Source organism: Stegostoma tigrinum, chromosome 5 (assembly GCF_030684315.1).
Source record: "Stegostoma tigrinum isolate sSteTig4 chromosome 5, sSteTig4.hap1, whole genome shotgun sequence".
Taxonomy (NCBI): domain Eukaryota; kingdom Metazoa; phylum Chordata; class Chondrichthyes; order Orectolobiformes; family Stegostomatidae; genus Stegostoma; species Stegostoma tigrinum.
The window spans coordinates 89,141,382-89,167,577 of record NC_081358.1 but is presented as its reverse complement, the minus strand read 5'-3'; the positions used below and the strand labels follow the sequence as shown (position 1 = coordinate 89,167,577).

The 26,196-nt window shown below is 40.4% G+C and overlaps 1 protein-coding gene across 11 annotated transcripts in view; it reads left to right on the top strand.

Moving 5' to 3' along the window:
• The window catches only part of runx1t1 (RUNX1 partner transcriptional co-repressor 1), a 96,835-nt gene that overhangs the window by 18,792 nt on the left and 51,847 nt on the right, over positions 1-26,196 (top strand). For 5 of the 11 annotated variants that reach the window (XM_048528718.1, XM_059646125.1, XM_048528714.2 and 2 more), the window contains exons 2-3: positions 12,604-12,741; positions 13,526-13,767. In XM_048528718.1, the coding sequence (XP_048384675.1) occupies positions 12,627-12,741; positions 13,526-13,767 (357 nt within the window). In that variant the 5' untranslated portion in view covers positions 12,604-12,626. Of the gene's footprint in view, positions 1-2,851; positions 2,961-2,982; positions 3,289-3,399; positions 3,496-3,564; positions 3,633-4,245; positions 4,268-12,603; positions 12,742-13,283; positions 13,420-13,525; positions 13,768-26,196 lie in introns of those variants that run through there. The other 6 variants (XM_048528720.1, XM_048528719.2, XM_048528722.1 and 3 more) reach the window with 6 other exon arrangements.

Here is a 26,196-nt window from a genome sequence, read left to right as displayed (position 1 = left end):
GTGCATGTTTTAATATGTGTTTTCACTTCTGTCCATATTGTATGAAAGGAACAAAAGTAGCTTTCATTTAATAAGCTTGAAACCATAAGGTAAAAGCGATGGCTACCTATAAAAATCAAAGGTTTTACAGATATGAAGAGATAATGAACCTTCTCGTCATTTTTTGTCAGCCTCAGTACCTATAGCCCCCTGAACAGCTGATGCTAACATGATTTTTGTGTTGTGCTGTATTACCAGCTCCATCTAGTGGTTTTACCTTCCTGCTGTTAGACTGCATCGGTAGGCTCTTCAGGATTTCCTGTGAAATGCTTCACCAAAATTTATTATTGCATTTAAAACACCATAATGTTAATTTCTTTTCCACCATACTTGAAGATTTCGGCCACCAACATACGACTGCACCTTTCAAAGTATTTGAGATGTTAATTGGCTTTTGTTGGTGCTCTGCTTCTAAAAATGTTACACTTTATTGAGAGATGGACTTTTAGTGATTTTTTAATTATGTGAAAATAGGCATTAGGGGAAAAAACATGACTGGTAAGATTTGTTGATTTTTAACTCTAATTTATAAGGAAGTGACTTGCAACACTTTCAGTCCTGGTCTAAACAAGCATTAAAGCAAAGTGAACTTCGTTTGCCACTAATAGATCAACAGGAAGGAAAGGCCTTGGAAGTTTTTGCCTGGTGTCTGCTATGAGGTAACTTTCAGAGTAAGTAATCCAGATGGCATCCAGTACACTACAGCCCTTTGGTTTTTTTTGTCTTTACTGCAGAGGAGGGAAAGTTCACTGAAGCATAAGCTATTACCCTTGCATTTCAACAGAGCTAACTGGCCATCAGTCAGATAATAAGGATGTAGTGGAGGTTGCGGGGTGGAGTGGGTGTGGGGAAAGTGATTAAGCTTGTAGCTTAGCTCTTCAGTTGTGGTACTGTAGGGGCACAGGAAACTGAACAACACTCTTGGCCTAGTTATGAAGAAGCCTAAGAGTTGTCCCTCCCCGACAGATTTCACATGGGTGGGTCAGCCTTGCCAGCAGGAGGCTTTAAGAAAACACTAATAGCTTCCAGCTGTGTGGAAAATCAGGCTCTTTAGAGTCAAAATGGGAGATTTGAATTTCAAAGCATGCTAATGCTTTCATTTCTGTTCACTACCATTTGGCCATAAAAGATTATTTTCCAATATGTCAACCCAATTGATGGCCAGTGGTCCGAGAATGAAAGGGAAACAAGCAAGCGGGGAAATTTGTACATTGGTGAATCCGCCCTCCAAGCTGGTGTGGCTTTTGTGGAAAGACCCACCATGAGATGAGGGGATCTTAATAACCATTCTTCAATTGATCATTGGCTGATCATTGACTGCTATGGTATTCAGTTTATCAAGTCTTGCACAAAAGTCAGAAAAGGCTTCATTCAACTTTGTTAAAGCAAACTCTTAGAGTAAAATGCTTTATTTGAATTCATTTTGCCTTTTTATTATAATTCTCTTTCCTCTTTTGTTAATGTAGCCTAACTTAAATGAGTCCTTTTATTTGGTCGTTTGAATATATGAAACTATTAATTCCATTATGAAAGCCCAATGGGAAGCAGGGAGCAGATGGGGTAGAAAACTTCGGTTGCTTTCAATTTGTGTCAATGAGGTTTCAGTTCTTTAGAATTAACTCACTTAATACCTACTGTGTGAAGTCATGAATTCACAATGTATCAGATTTAGGTAATTAGTGGCCAGTGGATGGCCAAAATTGAACTATCCTGGAGAAAAGTCTTGATACAGTTAATGTATTGTTACTGAATTGTGATTTTTTTTTTGTGAAATGTGTTTTAAGATTTCTTGTTTTCTCTGCCTAAGCAGTTTCACTGTTTTAAATGTCTTTTTTTATTTCTTAGCTGTTTAATATTGTGTTTGTTTGATGTTCCGTTCAAAGTTTTTGGCTTCTACTTTTGTAGTCAATTACTATGTTAAAATTTGAATTAACAGCTAGTTATGTCAACATTTTTAATAACTTCTGGTTGGCTCAAATGTTTTTTGTTTGTTATTTAATTGGCTGATTAAACCATTGCTTACACTTTTCTTGACCAGTCATAATTTTGATGAGAGTAGCTGAAACTATGGTCAATATTAAAAAGTTGATGTTGAAATGTTTTAAATGAAAACATTGTGTTTAATAAATAAGCATGGTTTGGAATTGCATTCACTACTTATGCTGTACGTTGAAATCCTCTGATAGTATTTTGAATGAAGGTGTTTGGGGACCTAGGTTGATTTTGTTACTATTTAACATTGGTGCTTCAGTTGGTGGGTGCCAGCAAATTATGTTCACATTTCAGTAGATTATTTTTCTGCTACTAATACCAAGAATAGTTGAAGTGCAGTGAGCCTCATCAATTGCAAGTCGTGGCCACTTGGGTTAAACCATACACGGGGAGGCAGCCACATGTGTGGCACCTTTTCTGTAATTAAATAACCCATAGATAAAGGCCTTATCCAGATGATGGTTACAGAAAACACTAGAGGAGTATCCGATGCACAAGCATTCTTGTCTTGTCATTCCTTTCAGTGATAGACCACTAGGTGAGAATCCCTCAGGAATTGGCTCATGTTAATGTGGATCAATTTGAAGCTGCAATTACTGTTGTGAGGATATGGTCCTAGCACTTAGAAGAACTGTTACAAGAAGAAAGACAAAAAAAAGTGAAATTGCTTGTGGTCTGAAATGCATGTCTGTGGTATAATCCTTTGATAGCTGGTGTATGCTGTAGAAGAGCTGACAATTATTGCTGTTCATAACCCTTTGAGGTGCTCCTGACAACACTGGATTTTTTTTCTTAAAGAGCTGCATTACATTAGGAAACAGCTTATTGGCTGCTGCACTGCTGTGAGTGTTTGTTAACTGACATCAGTTGTCAGAGAGCCATGGATTGATCCATATGTGAACAGAGCATATTCATAGCTCTCAAAAAAGGTCAGTTTTTCCTGTGTTCCCACATGGATTTCATCAGCGGTTTAAGGCGGCTACGGGGAAAAAATGCATTTGCATTGACAGAGGCTGATTGCTGGGGAATCTGCATTCAGACACATGTGAATCATATGCTGTAAGGAAGGCAGAAGGAATGCTACAAGCAGCGTAGTGGAAGGATTGCTAAGAGTGGGGACAAACAAATCAAAAAAAGGAAAGGTTTACATTTCCGCTTTTGTAAGGAACAGCACAGCTTATCTGAAGACTTCACAGCAATTTATTCCTGTGCCTGACGTCTTCCTTGCCCTCCCCTGCGTTGGAGCTAGTAAGAAAGGTACAGTAAGAAGTCAGATGAGGGTCTCGGGCAGAGATAATTTGTGCATACATCCATGTCATTGTTCTGCCTGAAGAGATTGGGCTTGGTTCAAGGCCACATGTGCTCCTGTCATCATTCACATTTCTGCTCCAAGTACAATTCGGAGTGTCAGCTCTCCATCTGTCTCTGCCTGGCAAAAGCACGCACCCAGTTTCCTGCCTCTAGGTAGGATGCTGCAGCAAGCCTTATGGCTGTCTGTTTTTTTTTCTGATCATTCCAGAGCAGGAGACAGTAGGTCTGCTGACTCCAGCTTTGCATTTTTTTTAAGGAATTTAAGTGTGTAGCTCATTCAGTAATGCCAGGTGAGTCTTGTGGAGGTGACCTGTTCACCAATCATATTTAACATTGACAGGATATTTTATTTTAGTTACTGTCAAGCTAGAAGTGAAATTGTAACCATTTATTGACTTGATGATAGGGTCTTGTTTTGTGTGCAATGTGTCACATTTTATTAGTCATGCAATGTGTGTTATCTGTTAAGCCAAGTGACTGATAGTCTTATATTATCTTAAGATAAAATATGTATCAAGAGAGCCTGAAAGTGCACAGCTGTCTGTTTGCAGATTATTTGGTTAGAGGTCCAGAAGTGGCTGCAGTTTAAAAGAGAGTACACATTGCAGATGGTGTTTTGAAATTGTATCTGCTTGCTTATGCTGTTGTGTAGGTATTACCAGTTGTTGAAGGTTTTTCTTGGGGAGTTGCTGCATAGTCTTAGGCAAAAAAAATGTCCTGTTAGTTGACTATTTTACCAGACCTAATCAATCCTGCATTACATCTCTCCCATTACTTTGTGGGTCCTGCTTGTTTCCAGCTCATTTTTATTCATTTGTTTCAGGCTGCAGCCATGCACCTCAGGATGTTCTTGTATACGGTATTGTTTTCCTGGTGAAATGTGAAAGGTAGTGTGCCGAACTATACTATCAGCCTTTGTAATGTGGTACGTAAAATACAACTAACATGCAACCACAAGCATGTGCAGGATTTAATGTACTTAAGCAAATCTGACATTTGGCTATTTTTTTTTGACACCCATCTCTACTATAGTCTGTTAGAATGGTCTTCACACCCTGCCCCTAGAGCTGTGGTTGCATTCCTTCATCATTCAGAATGTGACTGGTAAGATCATAACTTCAAAACAAAGTAATTGGGGTCATAAACTCTACCTGCACGACTGTTAATTTCCAAAGCTCCTTTTAACTATTCAATGTTTGCTAAAGCTCACATGGGCAAGAGAATTCAGTGACTCTATGTTCAGGTGAGGAACTTCTTTCAGCATTAATTTGGATAAAAGCAGAAGCCTTTTTAAAAATAGGTTTGACTGTCATCGTGTATTTTCCTGCTTTTTTTAAATCTCACAACTTCTTCGAACCAACAAGCTTTCATATTTAATGCAATGAGTTGACAACAAAGTAGCCATAAACATGCTGGAATGCTCTCTTTTCCATATTTTACTGTTAAACCAAAATCTCTGGCTATCATTATCAGCTGTAGTGCAGAATGGCAAGTTATTAAAAAAACACAAGGAACAATTTAACAAAGATAACTGCAGTGAATACAGAAGAATGAATAATCTAGCATTATATTAAAAATGTTAAAAATCCACATTACCTGCGTTAACTTGGCCTTCATTTGGCCTTGTTACCCTATAATATTTCTGTTCCTGCCAAGACTTTTAAATGCAAGACAAATGTAAAATTCTATTGGTGTAAACAAGTATTTGTGTCGAGCTCTGCCTTTGGGAGTCACGTTACTTTATTTTAGTTTTGCATATTGGTATGTATTTCAGTCTGAGATGTGCTCAATTATGGATTTAGTATGCTTGGCTCATAAATATGCAAGCAGTAAACTGTGTGTTCTGTCAGGCTGTTGTGTATGGAGGAGAGTATTCAAGTGAGAGGCTACTATAGTGTACAATTTCACAAAGCAAATCTTGTGAACCCTGTACAGTACTTCCAAAGAACAGATGCACGCTTATAAATACAGCACCATTAATGCATCTGGCATTGCTCAGGGTCATTTCCGTGAAAGACCATCAGTGATCATGGTCATTGTAGTACAAAATGATACTGTTCTGTTAGAAATGGCCTGGCATTAGGTCAGACCACCCTCTTAACTTCTGCTGTCCAGATGTGGCTACAGCTCATTTTCTTTACATTTCAAAAATTGGTTCTGTTTTCAGAATCTGGTTCTACTTAGGACATCTCCATCCTGGGGCGCATTTCATAAATTGTCCACATATTTTTCTTAGCAGAGAACTTAACTGGCTGTAATTTTTAACACATGGCTATGTCATGTGATATTTTCAAAACACTTGCAGACAGCACTGAGCAAGTCCCAATAGAAATAAACAGCCATTCTGCCGCCAGTCTTTTTTTTAATAAGTATAAAAGACTTACCTGCATTCTACTTGTAGCAGAAGCTTTATTTTAATATAAATTGCCGTCTTGTTGGTACAATTATGACACCTTGAAAATGAGCAATTTATTGCATCTTGTAGTTTGACTTAACTTCAATGAAGACCTGTTAAAATCTGCAAACATTCTTTATTTTTCTTCTTACTTAGAATATTTATTGCTTTGACCATTATCTGTAAGCAGCCAGTCATGCTTTTGTTCCGTAAGGTGTCCAGTCTGTTTTCTGGAGGGCATGTCAGTTTGTTCAGTATTTCTCAAAGATGACAGGAGTCCAGATTCTTTTCTTGCTCTTATTTTTGTAAAAATGCTTTCACATAAGATTAGTTATGGTTCATTCTGATAGTTTAGAGGTTGTCTTAAGTTCTTGCTAATGGTTTAAGGATTGATTTGTATAATTTCTTTTCTTTTAACATAAAGTGCTTGAATGATACCAGTCACCCTGAAACACAAACTAAAACATTTAGCCATTTGTTTATAACAGGCTGACTAGTCTAATGAACGAAATGATTTTCATATTATGGGTCCTGAGACCTCATGTGCTGTGGCCTGGAACTGTCCTGAAGAGCCATCTACCAGAGTCATGTGGGTCACATATGGCTTTGTTAGGCAAGCAGCATCCAACACTGGGCAAAGAGTATTCAACATTAAATATTTTGTTTTGAAGCATCGGAGAAATTTAAACAAAAATAGAAACTATTTTTAATAACCTGCACAGAACCACCGTCTAAGGATTAAATTTGTGTTTACGTTTACTACAAAAAAAATTCAAAGTGGGCATTTCTTTGCTTTCTACCTAAATTTTACCTTATAGTTTTGTGCATTTCATTTTATATTTCAGTACTGGACGTGGCTTTCTGTAGATAGGGATAGTGACTGCTTAAAAATAGCTATTCAAAGGCTAATATACTGTCTACCGCTTCCATGCTTTTTAAAAAAAATCAACTCGATGCAAAGTGTAGTGTAACAAACAAATAGGGAATATATTTCTGTATTGTAATGGCATCCCTGTCTAAATTGATTTTAAAACTGTGCACACAACTGTGTACAAATGATTAATTTTGCTCATGTTTTTAAAATGCACCTACCAGAATAGTCTTAGGAAAAGAATGCTGCCACCATTTTCTTTTGGATTTCAATGAAAAGGCCTTTGACCTTGTCTATAAAACAATATCTTGGCAAGCTTTTGTGCTACAGCAATTGGTAGCTCTCCCGCAGGCACTGTGCAGATAGCCTGCTGCAGTCCCACAGCCCTCACCTTATTTAATATAATGGAATAAAACTACTTTTGGAACCACCTGGTGCAGATGAGGCAACCCCAGGGACGTGCTCTTCAGGGATTGAGGAACCGAATGCTAAGAAATGTGAAAAATCTAAGGGGACAACTGGGGGATTGCAGGAAAAAAACAGTGCAGGGACACTAATACATCTTCCTGACAAGCAGAGGTTTGATGGGACATGTACTGCACACTGTTCCATCTGGTGCTTATGATTGCATGGTATATTAGCGTGCTGCAAGTTCATAATGTATTCAAGGCGAGAAATCATCCCCTGCATATCAAGTGAGCTCTCCTTCCCAAGACTGCCTTTGAATCTTGATGATCATGTCTTGCATGTTCCACCTGTGTTATACAGGATGAGAATTTTTTTTTGCTGTACACACCACAAGAGACATGCACCCCATGCATCTGCTGCAGTGGTGGATCTGCTTATTTATGTAAACACACAAGTTGGATTGTAATCAAACTTACTAGTGGCTTATTAGAATCATAAACCAATTCTCCTATCCAGCCTCTAATTATAGAGATAATTACTATCAAACAGCATGAGTTAAGGGGTTGGGTCACAAGTGCAGATATATTCAGCATTGGTTACAGAATCATCATCCCAAGCTTTTTGGCTCACAGTAAGGTTTTCACTGCACTCCCAGGCATCAGTACTGAAGAGACCCCAATGTACCACAGTTCATGGTATTTGGTCATGGCACGACATATTCGTTTCAAATTTCAGCAGAAGTTTTGGTTGCGATTGAGGACATTTCCAATTACCCTTCTTGGTGATAACATTTCAAAGCATTAACTTTCATTACAGTATGCTGCCTTTGTAATTAAGATGTACTGTCACTTTGTTCAGTCGGGCTACTTGCTAAATTCAGACAAATATGTAGGAGTGAGTGTGGGTAATCTGAAATATTTTAGCAAATGTTTGCAAGATTCCTTGGATGTTTTAACCTAAAACTGTAAATAACTGAAAAACTGTAAATCTCCACTTTTGGAGATACAATGAGCACGTCACTTTACACATTTGAGCACTATAAAATCCCTGGAAACCAGATCCTAATAAGTCACTCACTTTTATGAAAGAGCACATTGTTTAAAACAGACTGAATAATTAATATAGTCTGTGTGTTTGTAGTGAAGTAATTCCATTAGCTTTATATAGCGTCATACATTCAGGATTTTCACAGATTGGATGCTGTTAGATAAAGGAATTTGGCAGTCTTTTTCAGACAGCTTCCCTTTTCAACAATTTTTAAAAAACTCTCAAAATTGCTTTACTTTTTTGTCGCTGACTTTTTTTAAATTGTCTTTTAACTTATTTAGACTCAGTTGCATGTGCCATCATGTTGAAAGGAAGTTATTTCATGTCATTGCTCTCAAACGTTTGTTTCTCTTCAGCGTTTAACATATGCATAATTATTTTCAAATTAAAGGCTATGACAGTATCCTCTTTGGGGGGGAAAAAGTACTTTCACTTCAATAAGTGTTTCTTTTTGAGGGGAAGGGAAGGAAGTTAAGTGAACATTCTGATGATCGTGCTTTTAAATTTGGAATCGAGTACTGCAGAAATCTTTACAATTTTGAGCTGTAAAGGTTATTTTGTACACTTAAACTGTAGCTTTGCTAAAAAGAATCATCATTCAGAACGATTGTGCTATCCAGGACAAATGGAACTGATTTATAAATACTCAAACCATATTTTCTGAGTTTATATCAAGTCACTAACTTTACTAGAGGCTTGCTTTTTTTTGGACATGGATTAGGACTGGCCCATTACTTCAACATTATCTCCATCATGAATTGATTGCACTAAACAGCACTGAATGAGTTGCAGATGGTGGCATTACATTTAATTTGGAGGACCTCTCTGCTCTGGCTCCATCTGATCCAGGCAGGTTGGCTGTGCATGAAACCTTCTGGCTGACACCAAACTGTCAGCACAGTAGAAGCATGTGTCTGCTGGGTTGGGGAGGCAGTTTTAATCCTCAGCAGAGCTGTGCTGCAGATGGAGATGCTTGGGTGACTATTTTGGATAGCTTTCAAGATTTCTTAAGGAAGTTCTGTATTAGAATTAATTGTGTGTGCTAAAGTGTAGAGATACACAGAAGTAACATGATTTCAAATTTATAATTACAGTTTATGCTTCAGTACTTGTCGAATGCAGTAATATTTAAGCATGAGGGATATTTGCCTCTTGTATAAGTAACAGATTAATTCCACAGGCTTCTCTCCCATGTGTTTTGGAACTGGTTATCTGGACAGTCTTTTTTTTAACAGTACAGCATGAGTGTTAGCAGAATGGAAACCAGATGGGCTAGCAGTTCTCACCGTTATCTCCCAGCCAGCCTGCCAAGCTCACTGCCTCAGCATGTCCGGAATATTTTCGTTTTTAGTTAGGAGACCCTGAATTCTCTTCTCTCTCTCTGTCTCTGGTGCCCACAGTCTGTCTGTCTGTCTGTGTCACTCCTTCTGTCCCTCTGTCCCTCTCTCTCTCTCTCTCTCTCACACACTCACACACACACACACACACAGTCTCTCACACTCTCTCTCTGTCTGTCTAATAACATGTGATATATAGTTGTTAGTCTTGGACTTTAGAACGATAACAAATATTTCTTCCATATGATTTTGAGGTGAAAATAGGCAGCGTGCATTGTTGTACAATGAAGGCTGGAAAATGGGATCACATTGGCCAGCTTGTTGGGTCCCAAGTATGAATTTAGTTATGCTGTTTTAGAACATGGTAAAGCCTGTAAGAAATAACTGTAAGTAACTTACATCAAGAGTAAAATACATTGAGTAAAGAAATGACAAACAGTTAAATATATTTGTGATAATGGGTACTGCAGGTGCTGGAGAATGAAGATGAAGGGTCTAGGCCCGAAACATTAGCTTTTGTGCTCCTGAGATGCTGCTTGGCCTGCTGTGTTCATCCAGCTCCACACTTTGTTGTCTTAGTTAAATATATTTTCTGTGTGTTTAACCACTGTAATCTTTAGAAAAAGCTGTTAGCAGAAAAAAGGCACAATTTTGGAACATATAAATATCTGGGTAAATTTTCACTTTACAAATCAGTGCGCTTTCAAAAAGTTAATATGCATTTTTAAAAATAATGCCCTTCTGTTTAAAAGTAGCTTAATATCTCAGCAGATATAATGGGAACTGCAGATGCTGGAGAATTCCAAGATAATAAAATGTGAGGCTGGATGAACACAGCAGGCCAAGCAGCATCTGAGGAGCACAAAAGCTCCTCCCAATCTCAAACCATTTCCGCTCCCCCTCCCATTCTCTAGATGACATGTCCATCATGGGCCTCCTGCAGTGCCACAATGATGCCACCCGAGGGTTGCAGGAACAGCAACTCATATTCCGCCTGGGAACCCTGCAGCCTAATGGTATCAATGTGGACTTCACCAGTTTCAAAATCTCCCCTTCCCCTACTGCATCCCTAAACCAGCCCAGTTCGTCCCCTCCCCCCACTGCACCATACAACCAGCCCAGCTCTTCCCCCCCACCCACTGCATCCCAAAACCAGTCCAACCTGTCTCTGCCTCCCTAACCGGTTCTTCCTCTCACCCATCCCTTCCTCCCACCCCAAGCCGCACCCCCATCTACCTACTAACCTCATCCCACCTCCTTGACCTGTCCGTCTTCCCTGGACTGACCTATTCCCCCACTACCTCCCCACCTATACTCTCTCCACCTATCTTCTTTTCTCTCCGTCTTCAGTCCGCCTCCCCCTCTCTCCCTATTTATTCCAGTTCCCTCTCCCCATCCCCCTCTCTGATGAAGGGTCTAGGCCCGAAACGTCAGCTTTTGTGCTCCTCAGATGCTGCTTGGCCTGCTGTGTTCATCCAGCCTCACATTTTATCAATATCTCAGCATGTGCTTTACAGATTTGAATATGACTGTCAGTTGTCCTATCTTTATTTAGCTTCCAGTAATGTGGTAAATTGTGTGACCAATGAATTGCTGCAAATGACAGAAATCAAGTAATATTTCATAGTTAATGTACAATGCATAAGCAAATTCTTAATTATTTTAGAGAGAGGCCTTCATGTTTCGTATAAACTATTTATGTTCAGTCAAAGTTCAGGGATTCCAAACATCCCATAATGTAACTATGCGTTATTTATATATAATATGTATGTGGTGATGGATATTACAGATAAGTACTGTTAGTGCTAAAATTTGTAGGACAAGGAGTTCTAATCATACCATGTGTCTTTACTTGGATCCATTTAAAATCAAGATCTTCGCTATTCTTCATAAAACAAAAACAAAAAAACTGTGGATGATGTAAATCAGGAACAAAAAAAAATTTGCTGGCAAAACTGAGCAGGCCCGAGGAAGGATCACCAGACCCAAAACGTTAACTCTGATTTTTTTCTTCACAGATGCTGCCAGACCACCTGAGCTTTTCCAGCAACTTATGTTTCTCTTCTCTATTCTTTCCACAACTGAGTCTCATCTATTTAGCAACACTCATGCTCATGCAAAACGGAATGACTGCTTAGTTCTGGATATGGGAAAAACTTAGGTTAGAGCAAAAGGGGAAATGGCTGCAAAGAAAACTGTAATGGGATATGAAATATGGGAAACTTATTTGTGAAGAAAAGTTGAAATGTATAATTACACTGGGAAAGGAAATGGAAAGGCTGGAAATAACAACAATATATTATTTGTTCCAAGAATTTGCAGGGCTTGTCCCGCTTAAATTCTTAGCCCTTTAATTGTTTGTCCAGAAGCAAAGTATTAAAATATTTTCTGTTTTTGTGAACTGTTTCAGATTATCAATTTCTATCAACAAAAGAAAATTATTTTTAATTTAACATCTTCAAAAAAGTACACTGCATTGAAACTGACGTAAACAGTGTCTAAGAATTAATTATGACTTGTTAATGTGGCTCTGATTTCAATAAGGCACAAATTTATCTGCAGTAAATTTTCTGAGCATAGCCATACAGTATTTAGTAGTCCATCAACATCAACCTCATAGTCAGTAATTGATGTTAATTTTGGAACTAGCATTGCATTTTACATTAGCATGACTTTGAAACTATAATGTTCCCTTTTTAATGTTCATAAGCTATGAGTTTCCACATTGCTGCTTATACAGTTAGTTAACACATGCAACCTCTCTGCCAAAACAGAACTGGCAAGCATCAGGTGTTGTCTCCCAGACATTTGGTTCTGATTGTGCCAGTGCCTTACCTGTGCATAAGATTTTGTGTTTATCTTCTGTATCTTTATTATTATTACTTATTTTCCTTTCTATTTTTGATTACATTTGAGAGGCTCTTGAAACTGAATTTGCTTTGTGCTTTGTATTAAAGAGAAATCTTTATACTTTTGAGCCAAGAATTAAATAGCAATCTCTCCAATCTACTAATGAGGTGTCACCATCTGCAACATGTCTCTTTACAATTATTTGGATCAGGGAATGAGTAAAAGATGAAATTACTGCTTTTGGCCACGGGAATGGCATTTTCAGAATGGATTGTCAGTGTTCTAACAGTTTCTTGAGCAACTGATGCCCAGAGGAAGAAGAAAATAAAACCAATCCTCTTTTGCTCCCACAGATCGCACTGAGAAGCAGTCCACGATGCCAGACTCTCCCGCAGATGTCAAAACACAATCCAGGTTGACACCACCAACAATGCCACCTCCTCCAACCAATCAAGGAGCACCTCGAACTAGCTCATTCACACCAACGACATGTAATTTCAAATTATTGTCATGTAATTTCATTTTCTACGTGTTTAACTATTCCAGTCTTTATTATTGCTATTCCATTTGTCACTTTGCCAGAAATGACAGCAAATGTTGTGCCGTCTTGAGAAGGGGTTGGAAATGAAGGTCAGAAAGAAACTACCTGGTAGTGTTACAATACAGGTCATGAGGTACACAAGCTGTACAGGCTGCTGCATCGTTAAGTAGCATTTCTTAGGCTTCCGGTTTAGTAATCTAAATTGAGTCCGTAACAGCTCAAATTCTACTGAATTAACTTCTGTTCCATTTTGGGGGTTGCATTTATTTATTTATTTCAATCCTCGTAATGCTTTAACCCTGACGGTCTCACTGGAGCTCTTCTGGCAGGTGTTTAGATAAATATAACCTAGTACTTGGCCTAGTATTGGATCTGTACACCTGTTTTACTTTAGACTGACAATGCTATTTTCAGATGTTTCCATGCTGAATGTGTCCTCTCCTGCAAAAGCAAAGTAGAATTCAGCCTGTGCTTATTCAGTTGTGGGTAGCATTTGTAAGAAGTGGAATTCTTGCTCTAGAACCTTTTCCATGCTGTACGCTTAGCTAAGATATGTTACAGAGCACGCAGTTGCTGCTGACCTGTTTAACGTATGGTGGAAGAAATTTTCACTGTCATTGTTTGCAAGGTTATTGCTTTTGAAGCACTTGGATCTGTTTTCGGTACTGAATGAAGCAGCCTGTTTTTTAAGTGGACGCAGGTTTAATGTTTTGTTTCTGTTCCTCTTGTTGCAGTAACAAATGGTAGCAGTCACTCACCCACTACTTTGAATGGGGCACCGTCTCCTCCAAATGGCTTCAGTAATGGAACCTCTTCTTCTTCCTCTTCCTCACTGGCAAATCAGCAGTTGCCACCAGCCTGTGGTGCTCGACAGCTCAGCAAGCTGAAGAGATTTCTAACAACCTTGCAACAATTTGGCAATGATATTTCACCGGAAATTGGGGAGCGAGTGCGAACCTTGGTGCTTGGGTTAGTGGTGAGTATTGAATACGGGCTCTATGCTACATGCCTCAGTGTATATAGATGTTTGCACATAAATCGTCTGTTTTCTATTTGCTGCATATGCATCTAACTCTTGAAAAAGTGTGGGGTGGGTGGTGTGTGTGTGTGTGTGCGTGCGTGTGCGCGTGCATTTGTGTGTGAGAGAGAAAATCATTCCTGCAGCAAAATCACAAGACTGTAGTTCTCCAATTTAGATTCAAAATGGGTTCATTGGAAAGGAGACTGCATTCCTCATGCTGCCTATGTCACAACATAAGTTGTTTTATTTATAGACAGCACTGTAATGATTAGATTGAGCAACTAAGGGCTAGACCTTCACTAGGCTTCCCATCCCTGTAGACATTTGGAAATTTAGGGGTGGGGGAGGGTGATAGAACTTGGGTATGGAATTTCTGCGTCCATTTTTGACTCACCCAATCTTGCATGAACTTAGCAGGGACGTTTCACCGTAGTGCTGAGATATTTCACCTCCAAACACAACTGTTTGCGTTGTGTCAGGGATAGCTCAAACAGCGAAGAGTTTTCTCCCTGACTTCCATTGAGTTTTTATGGCTCCTTGATGCTATACGCAGTCAAGTTTAGCCTGATGTCAAGTGTTGCTGCTGTAGTTCGACTGTCTAAGGGCTGTAACCTGCAGTATGGGATTGTGAATTAGTAGAGGGGATAGAAACACACATGAAGGACAGATAGTCTGTTTCAGTGTCATCATCTGAACTTTTCTAAAAAAAGACAAGCCTTTTTACATTTAGACAAACAATATGCTTGAGCTATCAGTGAGATCTTTCTGCTTGACCAATTGACGGACCATCTGGTGTAGGCTGAGGAAAGTCTTGACCATCTGTCCCAAAGTTTCAGTTGGGAATTTGATGCTGTTCGAGGGTTGTTATGTCAGCATGAATGCTTGGCTGAGTTTCAAATCTACACTTACATCCACTGTGGTAGTTTTAATTTTGAAGTTTGATTAAAGTCTAGAAATTATTGATAGATTAGCGACTTTTATATACCTACTGAATAGAGTGTATTTGTTTTTATATCGGGTTCATCACTTAAGATTTAAAAGCTTTGAATGGGTTTCATAAATGGAATTTTTGTTTTATGATTGTGAGTACATGAGTGAAAACTCTTAGATTGTTAGAAACTTCTGCCTTTTCATTTAGAGCTATCTCCTGAGGCCTGCCTATGTGGATGTTGAATGAATGCCTCTGGAGGTGGCATTAGAGGGTGTTGGGTGAAAGATAAAATGCGTTGTTACGGAGATGAACTTTGGTTGAAGTAGGGGTGGAAGTGTGACAGCTAGAGGGCCTAATACCTTCTAAAATAATTGGACACAGTTCTCTTGAACCAAGGCCTGTCTTCAAACCAGCATGCCTCAGCACTTTCCCACCTCCTAAGGTCTGCCTCAGGGTTGATACTCTTGTTTTACATACTGTGTCTGCCTCCCCAGATCAAAAATTGGGTCTAATGGGGCACTTTAAGATATGATGGGTATGAAAGTCTAGCAGTTTCCTGATAATGTGTTCCCCACCTCTCTTTCATATGGAAACCCAAGCCTAAAGTTCAAATAGCCTAAAGCTTCATCCACGTCTAAGTATTATTGATCAATCGACATTAAGTAACTAATAACATTGCATGATTATATCATTCCCACCTCCTGACATTTCCCAAATTTGCCTTGTATTGGTAATGATAGGCTGAAATAGCTGACATGGAATGGGTGATAACAGACTTGTGACCTGTTTTGCCCACAGCTAGAAAATGAAAATTGAACTGATACTTTTTGCTATCAATTTTTTTCAAGATCACTTTGGCTCCCGGTGTTTGAAACTTGCATTTATTTTTGGATCATCCATTGGTAGTTTTGCAGAAGTACAATTAAGTGGTGATTTCTTACATCTGATATTAAGTGTTGTGCTTTTTAGCTGTTACAGCCATCAGAAATTATGCTGATCCCTATTGTCTTCTGACTATTGGGCAAGAACATTAGCAGAGGTGATCATACTTACTGGGAGCAAAAGCAGTCTATTCGGCATGTCAAACTTGCTGTGCTAATCAATACGATTATGGCTGATCTGCTTGTTTTGAATTGCATGTCCTCATCTGTCCCCATCGTCTGTTAGTGACCAGCCTAGTAAATAAAGAGAAACTGTTCCAACTGGCAATTGGGTTAGCATGCCAAGACGTGAATTTCAAATAATTAGTGAAAGAACTAGAAGTGAGCTGAGCGAAATTATTTTACAGCAAGTTCTCATGATTTTGACTATGCAACCTCTGTTAGACAATTGAAAAAGGAAGAAAAAATGCTTGATTTAAAAAGTGGAACTAAACTGCTAACACTTTGCAAGGATAGGGTTGATGGGCCAAATGGGCCATAGTTTTATATAATTTATGAAATTATTTGCGGCAACCTGAAAGTACCAGCTCTTGCTTTTTTTTCTTTTCAATCTGGGAAGTTGGAAACCAAAACGATGTTCCTTTCGGCTCCTCTATTAATGATTAGCTCACTTAGTGCATATCACTAACACACATCATCCACTATCCAGTTAGCGATTGAGGCTAACTCTTGTCATTTAATTTTTGGAAAGATGTCTTGTGAAGATCGAGGTCTAACAGCTGTGACATGTAGTTCATGGGTTAATGTGGTTAATGTGCTAAATGTATTTGAATGCAATGCTTCTATCTGAATCAATGGGTGGAATCTTCGCAGGCCCTGAATCACATGGTCTATGCTGAGAAATCAGACATAGTCTTTCACGATGTCAAGAACAAGTTGCAATTTTCCAGTTAAGTTCCAGAGGTTGAGACAAGATTCTCACTAATAAGCAGTGAGAGATATTATTGGCAATTGATTACCCTCATTGTTAACTTATCTCATCTCATTATTGTGCATGCTCCTCCCACCCGTCAGATAGAAACTAGAGAAATCTCGATGTGAAAGTCTGGGAGTTTGTTGCTGTTGCTCCTCTAGATGTCCATTTTGGACAGCCAGCACAAATGTTTCAGTGAGGGCAGCAATTACCTGTACGCCACATCCTTGGAGGTCGGCAGCTGACATGCCACTGTGGCCCATCTCCAATCGTGCTGCCCTTTGGAGCACACCGGTACCTCTCATTTTGCACATTAGGACATGAGCTGTACCACAGACTGGTCAAGCAATGATGCAACGAGTAGCCAGGTTGTACCGTCACATCCATACCATTCCAAACCTTGACTATATCCTGAACAACCAGACAGTCCAACATCATATGGATCAAATCTGAGAATTTCGATGACATTCTGCTGAGGATAATTGGTAGGTGACAGGAGGAAAGCATTAGTTAACATTCCCATCATCAAGCACGATGCAGCACTGACTGCAAGATTGAAGTTTTTGCAAGTTATCTCTTAAAAAATGCTGATGGGCGATTCTCTACCTACGTCTGAGGTTCCTGTCATGTCCTTTCCAGATTTTCCAGTTTCTAGTTCGGCAAAGATTGGATGTAACTTGCAAAAGTATGTGTCAGGACCCACCTAGCCATGTTGCACTGATTCAGAGAGAATTGCGTGGGAAGTTTAAATTTTTGGTGGGTGAAGTGCACTTCTGGATATAAAAGTTCTGTTGGGTATTCTTCAGCTCCTATGGATCCTACATGCTTGTCTCTGAGCTAAAGTGGAAGACTTGGGAGAGATCAGAGCTCATGAACTGGGCAGTAGCCTGTGCCTCAGGGCTGCTCACTTTCTTTCCTACTACTCATTCAGTTCGCATCTAACAACATGCTCACGCCATCCTTGCCTCGCTTTGCCTTGCCTTTTAGCATTTTGCACCCTCGGTCACATTTTAAAGGTTCATTGTACTTTGGTCATGTCTTGCAGAGATAAAACTAGGCAGCTTGTCCTGCTGGTCAGCAGTCAACTTGGTGCAAATGTCACTATGGGTAATGTACTACATGAATCTCAGGTCTCCACCTTGTGCCAGCTCCTTACACACTGAAGGGGTGTATTCTCTGTCGAGACATGAGTGATGTAACCTTCAGCCAGAGTGTGCTAGCACAGTAAGTCAAGGGCAGTCTGCAGTGTCAGACCACATGCTTGGGCCCGATCTATCAGGCAGTTGGGGTGGTGAAGAGGCCTGTACGTCTACAGTGTGGGCTATGTGCCCTAGTTGGCCCAAAGAGTCCAGCACCACCAGCCTGACCATTCGTGGAAAGACAGGGAGCAGTATGGGCATCAATCATGGCCTCGTTACTGATTATTCAGGGCTGCCTGGCTATGTCACTTGAGGGTGTGGACCAAAAGCAGTGCTTATTGGCTATCCTCAGGAGGCCAAAGGTCATTAGGGTTGGGGGTTGTTGGGTCATTTCTGCAGGTGGAAGATTGGGAAACTCCGTTGTGGGGATTGGAGCCAGAATATTCGGATGCTGTGGGAGTGACCACACTGAGGTGGCAGGGTGAGGGCAACCCAACATAAAAGTGGGGGAGGGAAAAGGGTCAATCGGGAGTGGGGTTTGTTCAAAATAAGTAGCACCCAGGCTTCGTGGCGGTGGGGGGGGAATTGGAGGCTGGGTAGTGCATTAATAGATCCGACGTGGGCACTTGAACTGTCTGAAGGTAGAGGGATAAAGTGGGCAATGAGGTGGGCACTTGAGGGGGGTGGTGTCTGATCTCTCCTAAGGTGTGGTGTCTACTGGCACTACCCTGTCTCTCTTTGTGAGGAAAGGGCACCTGGAGTGAAGACCAGATCCCTTGGATTCCCCCTGTCAGCTTGCTCCTTGTGCATAGAGTGCATCGATGGGTGTATCCAGTAGACCCTGAGGTACTACACCTAGCTGTCCTTGGCAGCTGTCAAACTGCCTATGTAGGCAGCCAGAGGATGGCATACCAAAGGCAGCAGAGTCCTGGTCGCGAAGCCCGTTAACCTTTGTATCAGGTTGCTTAGTGCCCCCTGCATGCTGCTCTTATATCTGCTCACGCACTTGCACAATGTCTCTGATTGTTGATCCCACAAGATCACCTTCTGCCCGGGGCTAAGAACGTGCCTGGGTCCGGCAGATTGAATGATGTGCAAGTGGCTGTTAGTGCTGGTGCAGGTGGGGGCGGTGTTCGGGCTGTGTGGAGCAAGTGAGTAGGCAGTGCAGAAGACGTGCACGGTTACTAGTGTAGGGATGTTTAGGGCAGACAAGCCCACATGAGACAGATGTTTCGTGCATTATGGAAGTGCTGAAATATGAGCTTTGACAGAATGTTGGTGCTGTAGGAGAGAGAGTAAGTGTTGTAGCTAGAAAACGATGACTCTCAACCCTAACAGAGCAGAGAAAGTTATTGCAGGATGAAGCTGGACCATTGCACTGACCTGGGTGACAAGATCTGGAGATGTCCCTCGTGTACACCACCCCGCCCAGCACCAAATTCCTTTTCTCAACGGCGTCTGTGGCAAATGTATGAGGCAGCTTGGGATTGCCAGCGTTTGATCGGGTTTGCAATAGCTTTTTAAATATGGCAGCAGCACCGGGCTGCCAGAATCTTCTGGGATGTTCATAATAAGATTCAACCCAATATCTTTTATTTATAAAATGGTAGAACAGGGGGAAGTTTGAAATTTAGAATACAATCAGTGGGTGTATTTTTCAGGTAATGTCTTATTGAATCCCTCCTGCCCGGAGATGAGTTTTCCCCAAAGCTGAATTAATTGGTGCTGCTCTCACAGGAGCGGAGGTGCCTCATTGGTGGCCTTCCTGAGGGTGAGAAGGGGAACATGAGCCCAATTACTCACTTCTGATACACACAGAGATGCACACGTGCTCTCTCGTGCTCTGTCACACACACACACACACACACACACACACACACACACACACACACACACACACACACACACACACACACACACAGCAAATAACAGCTGCCAGATTGATTTTACCTGAATTCCCGGCAGGCAAGAAGCAATTGCTTTCCCTGTGACACCCAGCCACCCAACCCCCACACCCAGCAATTCAGCCGGCAGCCCAGGTATTTCACAAGGCTATGCAGGACCCAGTGGTTGCTGGCCTGCAGTAGCTAACATCTTCAGGAGGGGCATGACTTCTCAACCATGGCACCGGCTTCAGAAGACTCCAGGACAGCACTTGAATGCTTGTTTGGCACTCGAGCTTTGGTGCAGGTGGGGGTGGGTTGTGTTCCTTACTGTTGCAGATACCCACGCCCTCTCACGCTTCAGCTAAGAATCTTCTGTGGGTGCAAAACCTGTACATTAGCTGTTTTGTCGGAGGACCACCACCTTGTCATATTCACGCTTCTACTTGATACTAAAATTGATTTGGTCAAATTTCTGGAGGACTTGTAGAACTTTTGGGAAAAGGGTGAGGAAAGAAATTTGCAAAATGCAAACAGTTTGCAATACATTTAGTGTGTGCTTATTGAGTTGGAAGTTCATGAGAATCCATAGTTTTGAAAGTCTTTCACTCTTATTATCCAGAGAGTCGAAATAGCTTACATTTACTCTACATTTCAGGTCTCTGCTTCCTAAGCTTTTTTCATAAAGCCATAGGATCCCTACGGTGTGGAAGAGGCCATTCGACCCATCGGGTCCACACCACCCCTCTGAAGAGCATCCCATGTCAACCCACCCTAATCCCTGAAAACTTGCATTTCTCATGGCTAATCCACCTAATGTGCACCTTTGGACTATAGGAGGAACCCAAAGGAAAACATGTTGCCCACACGGTTTATGCACTCTGACAATTGACTCAGCTACAGCTTTTCCCATAAACTGCTCCTTTTCATATTCTAGTTACGCCCTCTTTTCAAAACGATAAGAACTAGAAACACCAATTAGGGAGCGGGAGCAGCTCTTAAGAATCAATATTTCCAGAGCAGAGATTTCTTGCTGGACTGAACTATTTCCAATTAATTCAACAAGTTTATTTGCATCGTAACTGGGATTAGGAGACACAGTTCTGGACCTTTAATTAAGGTACAAAAATACCATGTTTAGTGAGTGACAGGTGCGTTGTTAATTTGAGTTTTCCTTGACAGCTATCATTATGGTCATTAGTGATCTACTAATGCTAAGGTATTTTGAATGGATTTCCTTTCTTCTCTGCAGTAAAATGAAGAGGGAGGAGAAGTCAAGACTTGAATTTTCTGCCCTCCCTCCTGCCTTCATTTGTAACTTGCCAGGATTTCTTAGCATGGATTTATCGTGCTGGAAATCCACAACGGGTCAGTCGGCTGGGGATTCCTGGAGCATCTCCCCAAACTTCATACCTGGGTTTGGTCATGGAGCAATGGAATAGGTGTTCCCACTTCACCTTCTATTTGACACCCGATAACATCTGGGGCAAAGGTCTACCTTGGACCTCTTGGGAATTGGATGCTTCTTAAATCTTTATCCCAAGGAACTGAAGGAAGAACACCAACAGTCTTAACTCCTAGGATTTTTTTTCCTGGAAACAAATCAGAAGGGCATACTGACACCAACCAGGAATAGACCAGTGTTCCGCTTTGTGTGTGCTTCATATGTTTTGATGGGTTTCCATTTGTCATTTTGGTTACAGAAGAATTAGCTGGTTGGAGATAAATGGCAGAGAAATAAATTACTAGTTGGTTTATAGGACCCTAAGAGTAGCTATACTAATGCTACCATTCTTCTTCCCTTTGACACCCCATTGTGATATTTGGAAGTTTCTGTGATCTAGACCCATAAAGGTGGGGGAGTAGATGAAGAGATATAGGATAGTTGGAATTTTGGAATTGGGAGCTGGGGATGAGTAAGAGACCTAATGGCTAGGGGATAAGGGAGAGGGTGAGAGTACGGGTTGTGGGGTGAGCTGTTTACTTCAGAGCTTTTAAGTGAAAATTTTGGCCATTTAGGCTACGGAACTTTTGGCAAAAAGGAAGGGATACAGTTTTGGAGCAAGTATTTTGAATCAGTGTTCATGGTAGAGCCTTAGAACATTCCAAGTATAGTAGATCTCTTCCCTAGATACAGGCAAGGTTCCATTAGGATGGAGCATTGACTTATTTATTCAAGAAGAGAAGGAGAATGAAAGCAGGAAATCGCAAGTTTATTAGCTTAATGTCTGTCTTAAGGAAGTTTGTGGAAGGTATCTTTAAGGATGTTATAGCATGGCACTTAGAAAACTTCAAGGCAATCGGGCAGTGTCAACATGGTTTTGTGAAATTGAAGTCGTGCTTCACAAATTTATTGGAGTTCTTTATGGAAATAACGTATACACCTTGGATAATGGAGAAGCACTGGGTATTCTGTACTTGGATTTCCAAAAGGCAGTTGATCAGGTGCTGCATAAAAAGGATATCGCAATTGTGCTATAGAGATCAATGCTGAGGCTCGACCTTTTACAAACTGGATGAAGGAACAGAAGTTCTGGTTGCTAAATTTGTTGATGATGCACAGATGATTGGGAAAAAGTGTTGTGAAGAGGAGCTACAAAGGAATATAGATAGGTTGGACAAAGACCAGGCAAGTCGAATATAATGTGAGAGAATGGGAAAATTATCCATTTTGACAGGAAAATCAAGAAAAAAAAGTACACTATTTGAATAGTGAAAGATTGCAGAGCTCTGAGCTACAAAGGCATCTCAGTTTGCGAGTGCATGAATTATAACAGGTTAGTATGCAGGTGCATGCAAATAATTAGAGAGCTAATCGAATCTTCTCATTTACTGTGAGAAGAATTTGATATAAAAGCATATTTCAGTTTCAGAGGGCACTGGTGAGACCTCACCTGGAATACTATGAACAGTATTGGACTTGACATCTTAAGGAGGGGTATAAATGCATCAGAAGCAGGTGGTTTACCATAATTAATATTTGAAACTGGTGGAATGCTTTTCTAAGGAAAGGTTAGACATGCTATGTGTGTATCCACTCAAGTTTAAAAGAGTAAATATGACTTGATTAATACATATAAGATCTTGTGGGCATTCGTGACAGGGCGAATGTGGAGGGGATGTTCTCTTTTGAGGGGGCCACTGTTTAAAATTAAGGGTCACCCACTTCACATTGAGACGAGCAGAAATATTTTCTGTCAAATTACGGAAAGATTAATACAGAGGGAAAAATTAGTGTGCAAAACTTTGACAAAATGGATAGAAAGGTATCCTCAAGTAGTTAAAAATGAAGGAGGTGTTAGGCTTATTGGGGAGAGAAAGTGATTGGAGAATTAGAATGAAGGAATAAGAGAAGGCAGACAAGTTGAATAGATACTTTGCGTTGGTCTTCACGAGAGAGGAAGCAAATTATATTTCGGAAATAACTGTGTAAATCAGGAATTGAAAGGAAGGGAGGCACTGAGAAAGGTTTAGAATTACCGGAGAAGTAATACTATGAGTTGACCATTCCCCAGGCCCTGATGGATTTCATCCTAGGAGTAGCTAGTGAGATAATTGATCCAGCTATTTTTCAAAACTCAGTAGATTTAGGCAAGGTTCCTTTACATCAAAAAATAGTTATTCAAGGTAATTGGCAGAGCCAAAATGGTTTTGTCAAAGGGAAATGTTTAATATATTAGAGTTTCAGGAAAAGTAAACCTATTGATAAAGGGGAACCAGTAGATGTATATTACTTAGATTTCCAGAAGACATTTGGTAACATGCCGCATTAAAAGTTATTGCAGAAAAAAAAATTCATCCTGCAGATGGTAACGTATTGGTATAGATAGGAGATTGGCTGACTAATGGGAAGCAGAGAGGAGGAATAAATTGGTCTTTTTCAGGCCGACAGGATGTCACAAGTAGTGTGCCATGGGAAACAGTGCTGAGCCTCAACTTACGTAAAACTGATTGGTATGGAGAGTGTAAAGATATGGTAGTTAAATTTACTGATGACACAAAGACAGGTAGGAAAGTAAGTTGTGGAGATAATATAAGGAGTCCACAAAGGCATATGGAAAGGTAAAGTGAGCGGGCTAAAATCTGTGAAATAGAGTGCAATATGGGAATGTGTAAAATTATAAATTTTGGCAGAAAGGATACGAAAAACAATAGTTACAGAGCACTGAGATACATAGAGATCTGGGTGTCCTAGTGCACACAAGGTTAGTATGTAGGCACAGCAAGTAATCTGGAAAGGTGATAGAGTGTAATGGTTTATTGTGATGTAGGGAGGTTATTCCTCAGTTATTACAGGGAATTGGTGAGACCACATCTGGAATACTGAGTACAGTACTATCACCATATTTTGGGAAGGATTGCAATACATTGGAAGCAGTACAGAGAAGGCTTACTAGCCTTAACATTTGGAATGAAAGGATTGCCTTATGAGGAAAGGCTAGACAGACTATGCCTTTTGGAGTTTAGGAGAGTCTGAGGTGACTTAATTGAGACATAAATGCCACAAGGACTTCACTGACTATATGTTGAAAAGATGTTTTCTTTTATGGAAGAATCTGTAATTAGGAATCATAGTTCAAAAACAAGGGGTTGCCCATTTAAAACAAAGATGAGGATACAGTTTTTCTCTGAGGGTTGAGAGTCTTTGGAATTCCCTTCCTCAAGGCGATGAAGGCAGAATCTTCAAATATTTTAAAGGCAGAAGTAGATAGATCATTGATTAGCAAGGGAGCGAAAGGTTATTGTAGGTAGGTACGAATGTGGAGTAATCAGATTTAACCATGATTTAGTTGAATGGCAGAGGAGTCTTTAGGGGCTGAGTGACCTACCTTTGCTTACAGTGGTTAGCACTGCTGTCTCACGGCACTAGGAACCCAGGTTCAATTCCGCCCTCGGGTGACTGTCTATGCAGAGCTTGCACATTCTCCCCGTGTCTGCATAAGTTTCCTCTAGGTGCTCCGGTTTCCTCCCACAGTCCAAAGATCCACCAGGTTAGGTGGATTGGCCATGCTAAATTGCCGCATGGTGTCTTGGGATGTGGAGGCTAGGTAGGTTAACTATGCTGAAATGCACGGTTATGGGATAGGATGGGATACTCCTTGGAAGGTCACTGCAGACTCAATCGAGGCCATTTGGCCCATCTGCAATGTAGGGATTCTATGATCCTGCTTTTTATTTTCATATGGTAGCAAATCAAGACGAAATGGAATAAAGAATGTAAAATAATCGCACTATTGCGAGACGAAATTTTGCAATGTGAATTCAAGGGATGGAAGCTGACATGTCTCCTGGATGTGTTGACCTGCATCCTAAGGCCATAAAAAGAAAAGTAGTTGCAGCAACAATGAGAGCATTGGTTATAATTTTCCAAAATTCTCTAAATTCTGGAATGATCCCAGCACAGTGAAAAACCACAAATTACACCTCAATCCAAGAAATGAGAATAAGAAATGATAGGCCAGTTATCCCAACATCTGTCATTGGGAAATTCACTGCAAAGATGTTCCAGAATCAGAGGATGACAATTGGTCCATTAAGCCTGCATCAGCTCTCCAAATGAGCAATTTACTTAGTGCCATTCACCTGCATTTTCCCCATAATAGCTATTTCATTCAGAGAACAATCTTGTAAATGCTTCAATTGAACCTAACTTCACCTCACAATCAGCGCACTCCAGACCTTAATTACTTATTGCAAGCAAAAAATATTCTTGTTCTGTTTTTGCGTCGTTTACTTTAACTTGTGCCATCTCGCTCTTGATCTTTCTTGAACAAGATCAGCTTGTAAAAACAATTTTTTTCAATCAAATCTCCTCCTAGCCTTTTCTTTGGAGAAGTAAAGCTTTCTCACACTATCAATCTGTCTGCACAACTGAAAATTCCAGCTCCCTGGGAAATTTCTCATAAACATTTTCTGTGCTCTCTCCAAATTCAATCATTGCTTTATATCACCAAGAACAGGACTCAGTACTCAAGCTGAGGCTGGACTAGTGTTCTATATGGGTTTGACATAATTTATTTGCTTTTGTCCTCTGAAGCCCCTGTTAAAGCCTGGGATGATGGAAACTGCAATAAGAATGTTTTTGCAGGACGTTAAGAAAATGGTGCTGCAGTCAAGCAGAGACAATTTTTTTTATGGAAGGGAAATCACTCTGACAAATTTATTAGAGTCCTTCAAGGATGTAACTGGGCTGGTAGAGGGGAACTAATAGCTGTGAAGTCTTTGGATTTCCTAAAAGGTATTTAGTATTGTACTGCATGAACAGTTACTACATCAGATGTTAGGGGGTGATCATTAGAATGGAAACAGAGTTGTGAAAAATAGGATGTTTTTAGGTTGGGCTATCTCCAACTACTGTTGTGCCACTGTGCTCAGTCCTAGTACTTTATCTATTTACAATCTATCAATGACTTGGATGAAGAGACCTGGTGTATTTAGCCAGAGTTCAGAAGGACAAAAAGAGGGTATAGGGGAATACACAAAGTTTAAATGAATGGATAAAAAATTGGCAGAGGGACCATTGTGTGCATGTCCACCAATCCCTTTAGATACCAGGACGGATAGATAGTAGATAAGA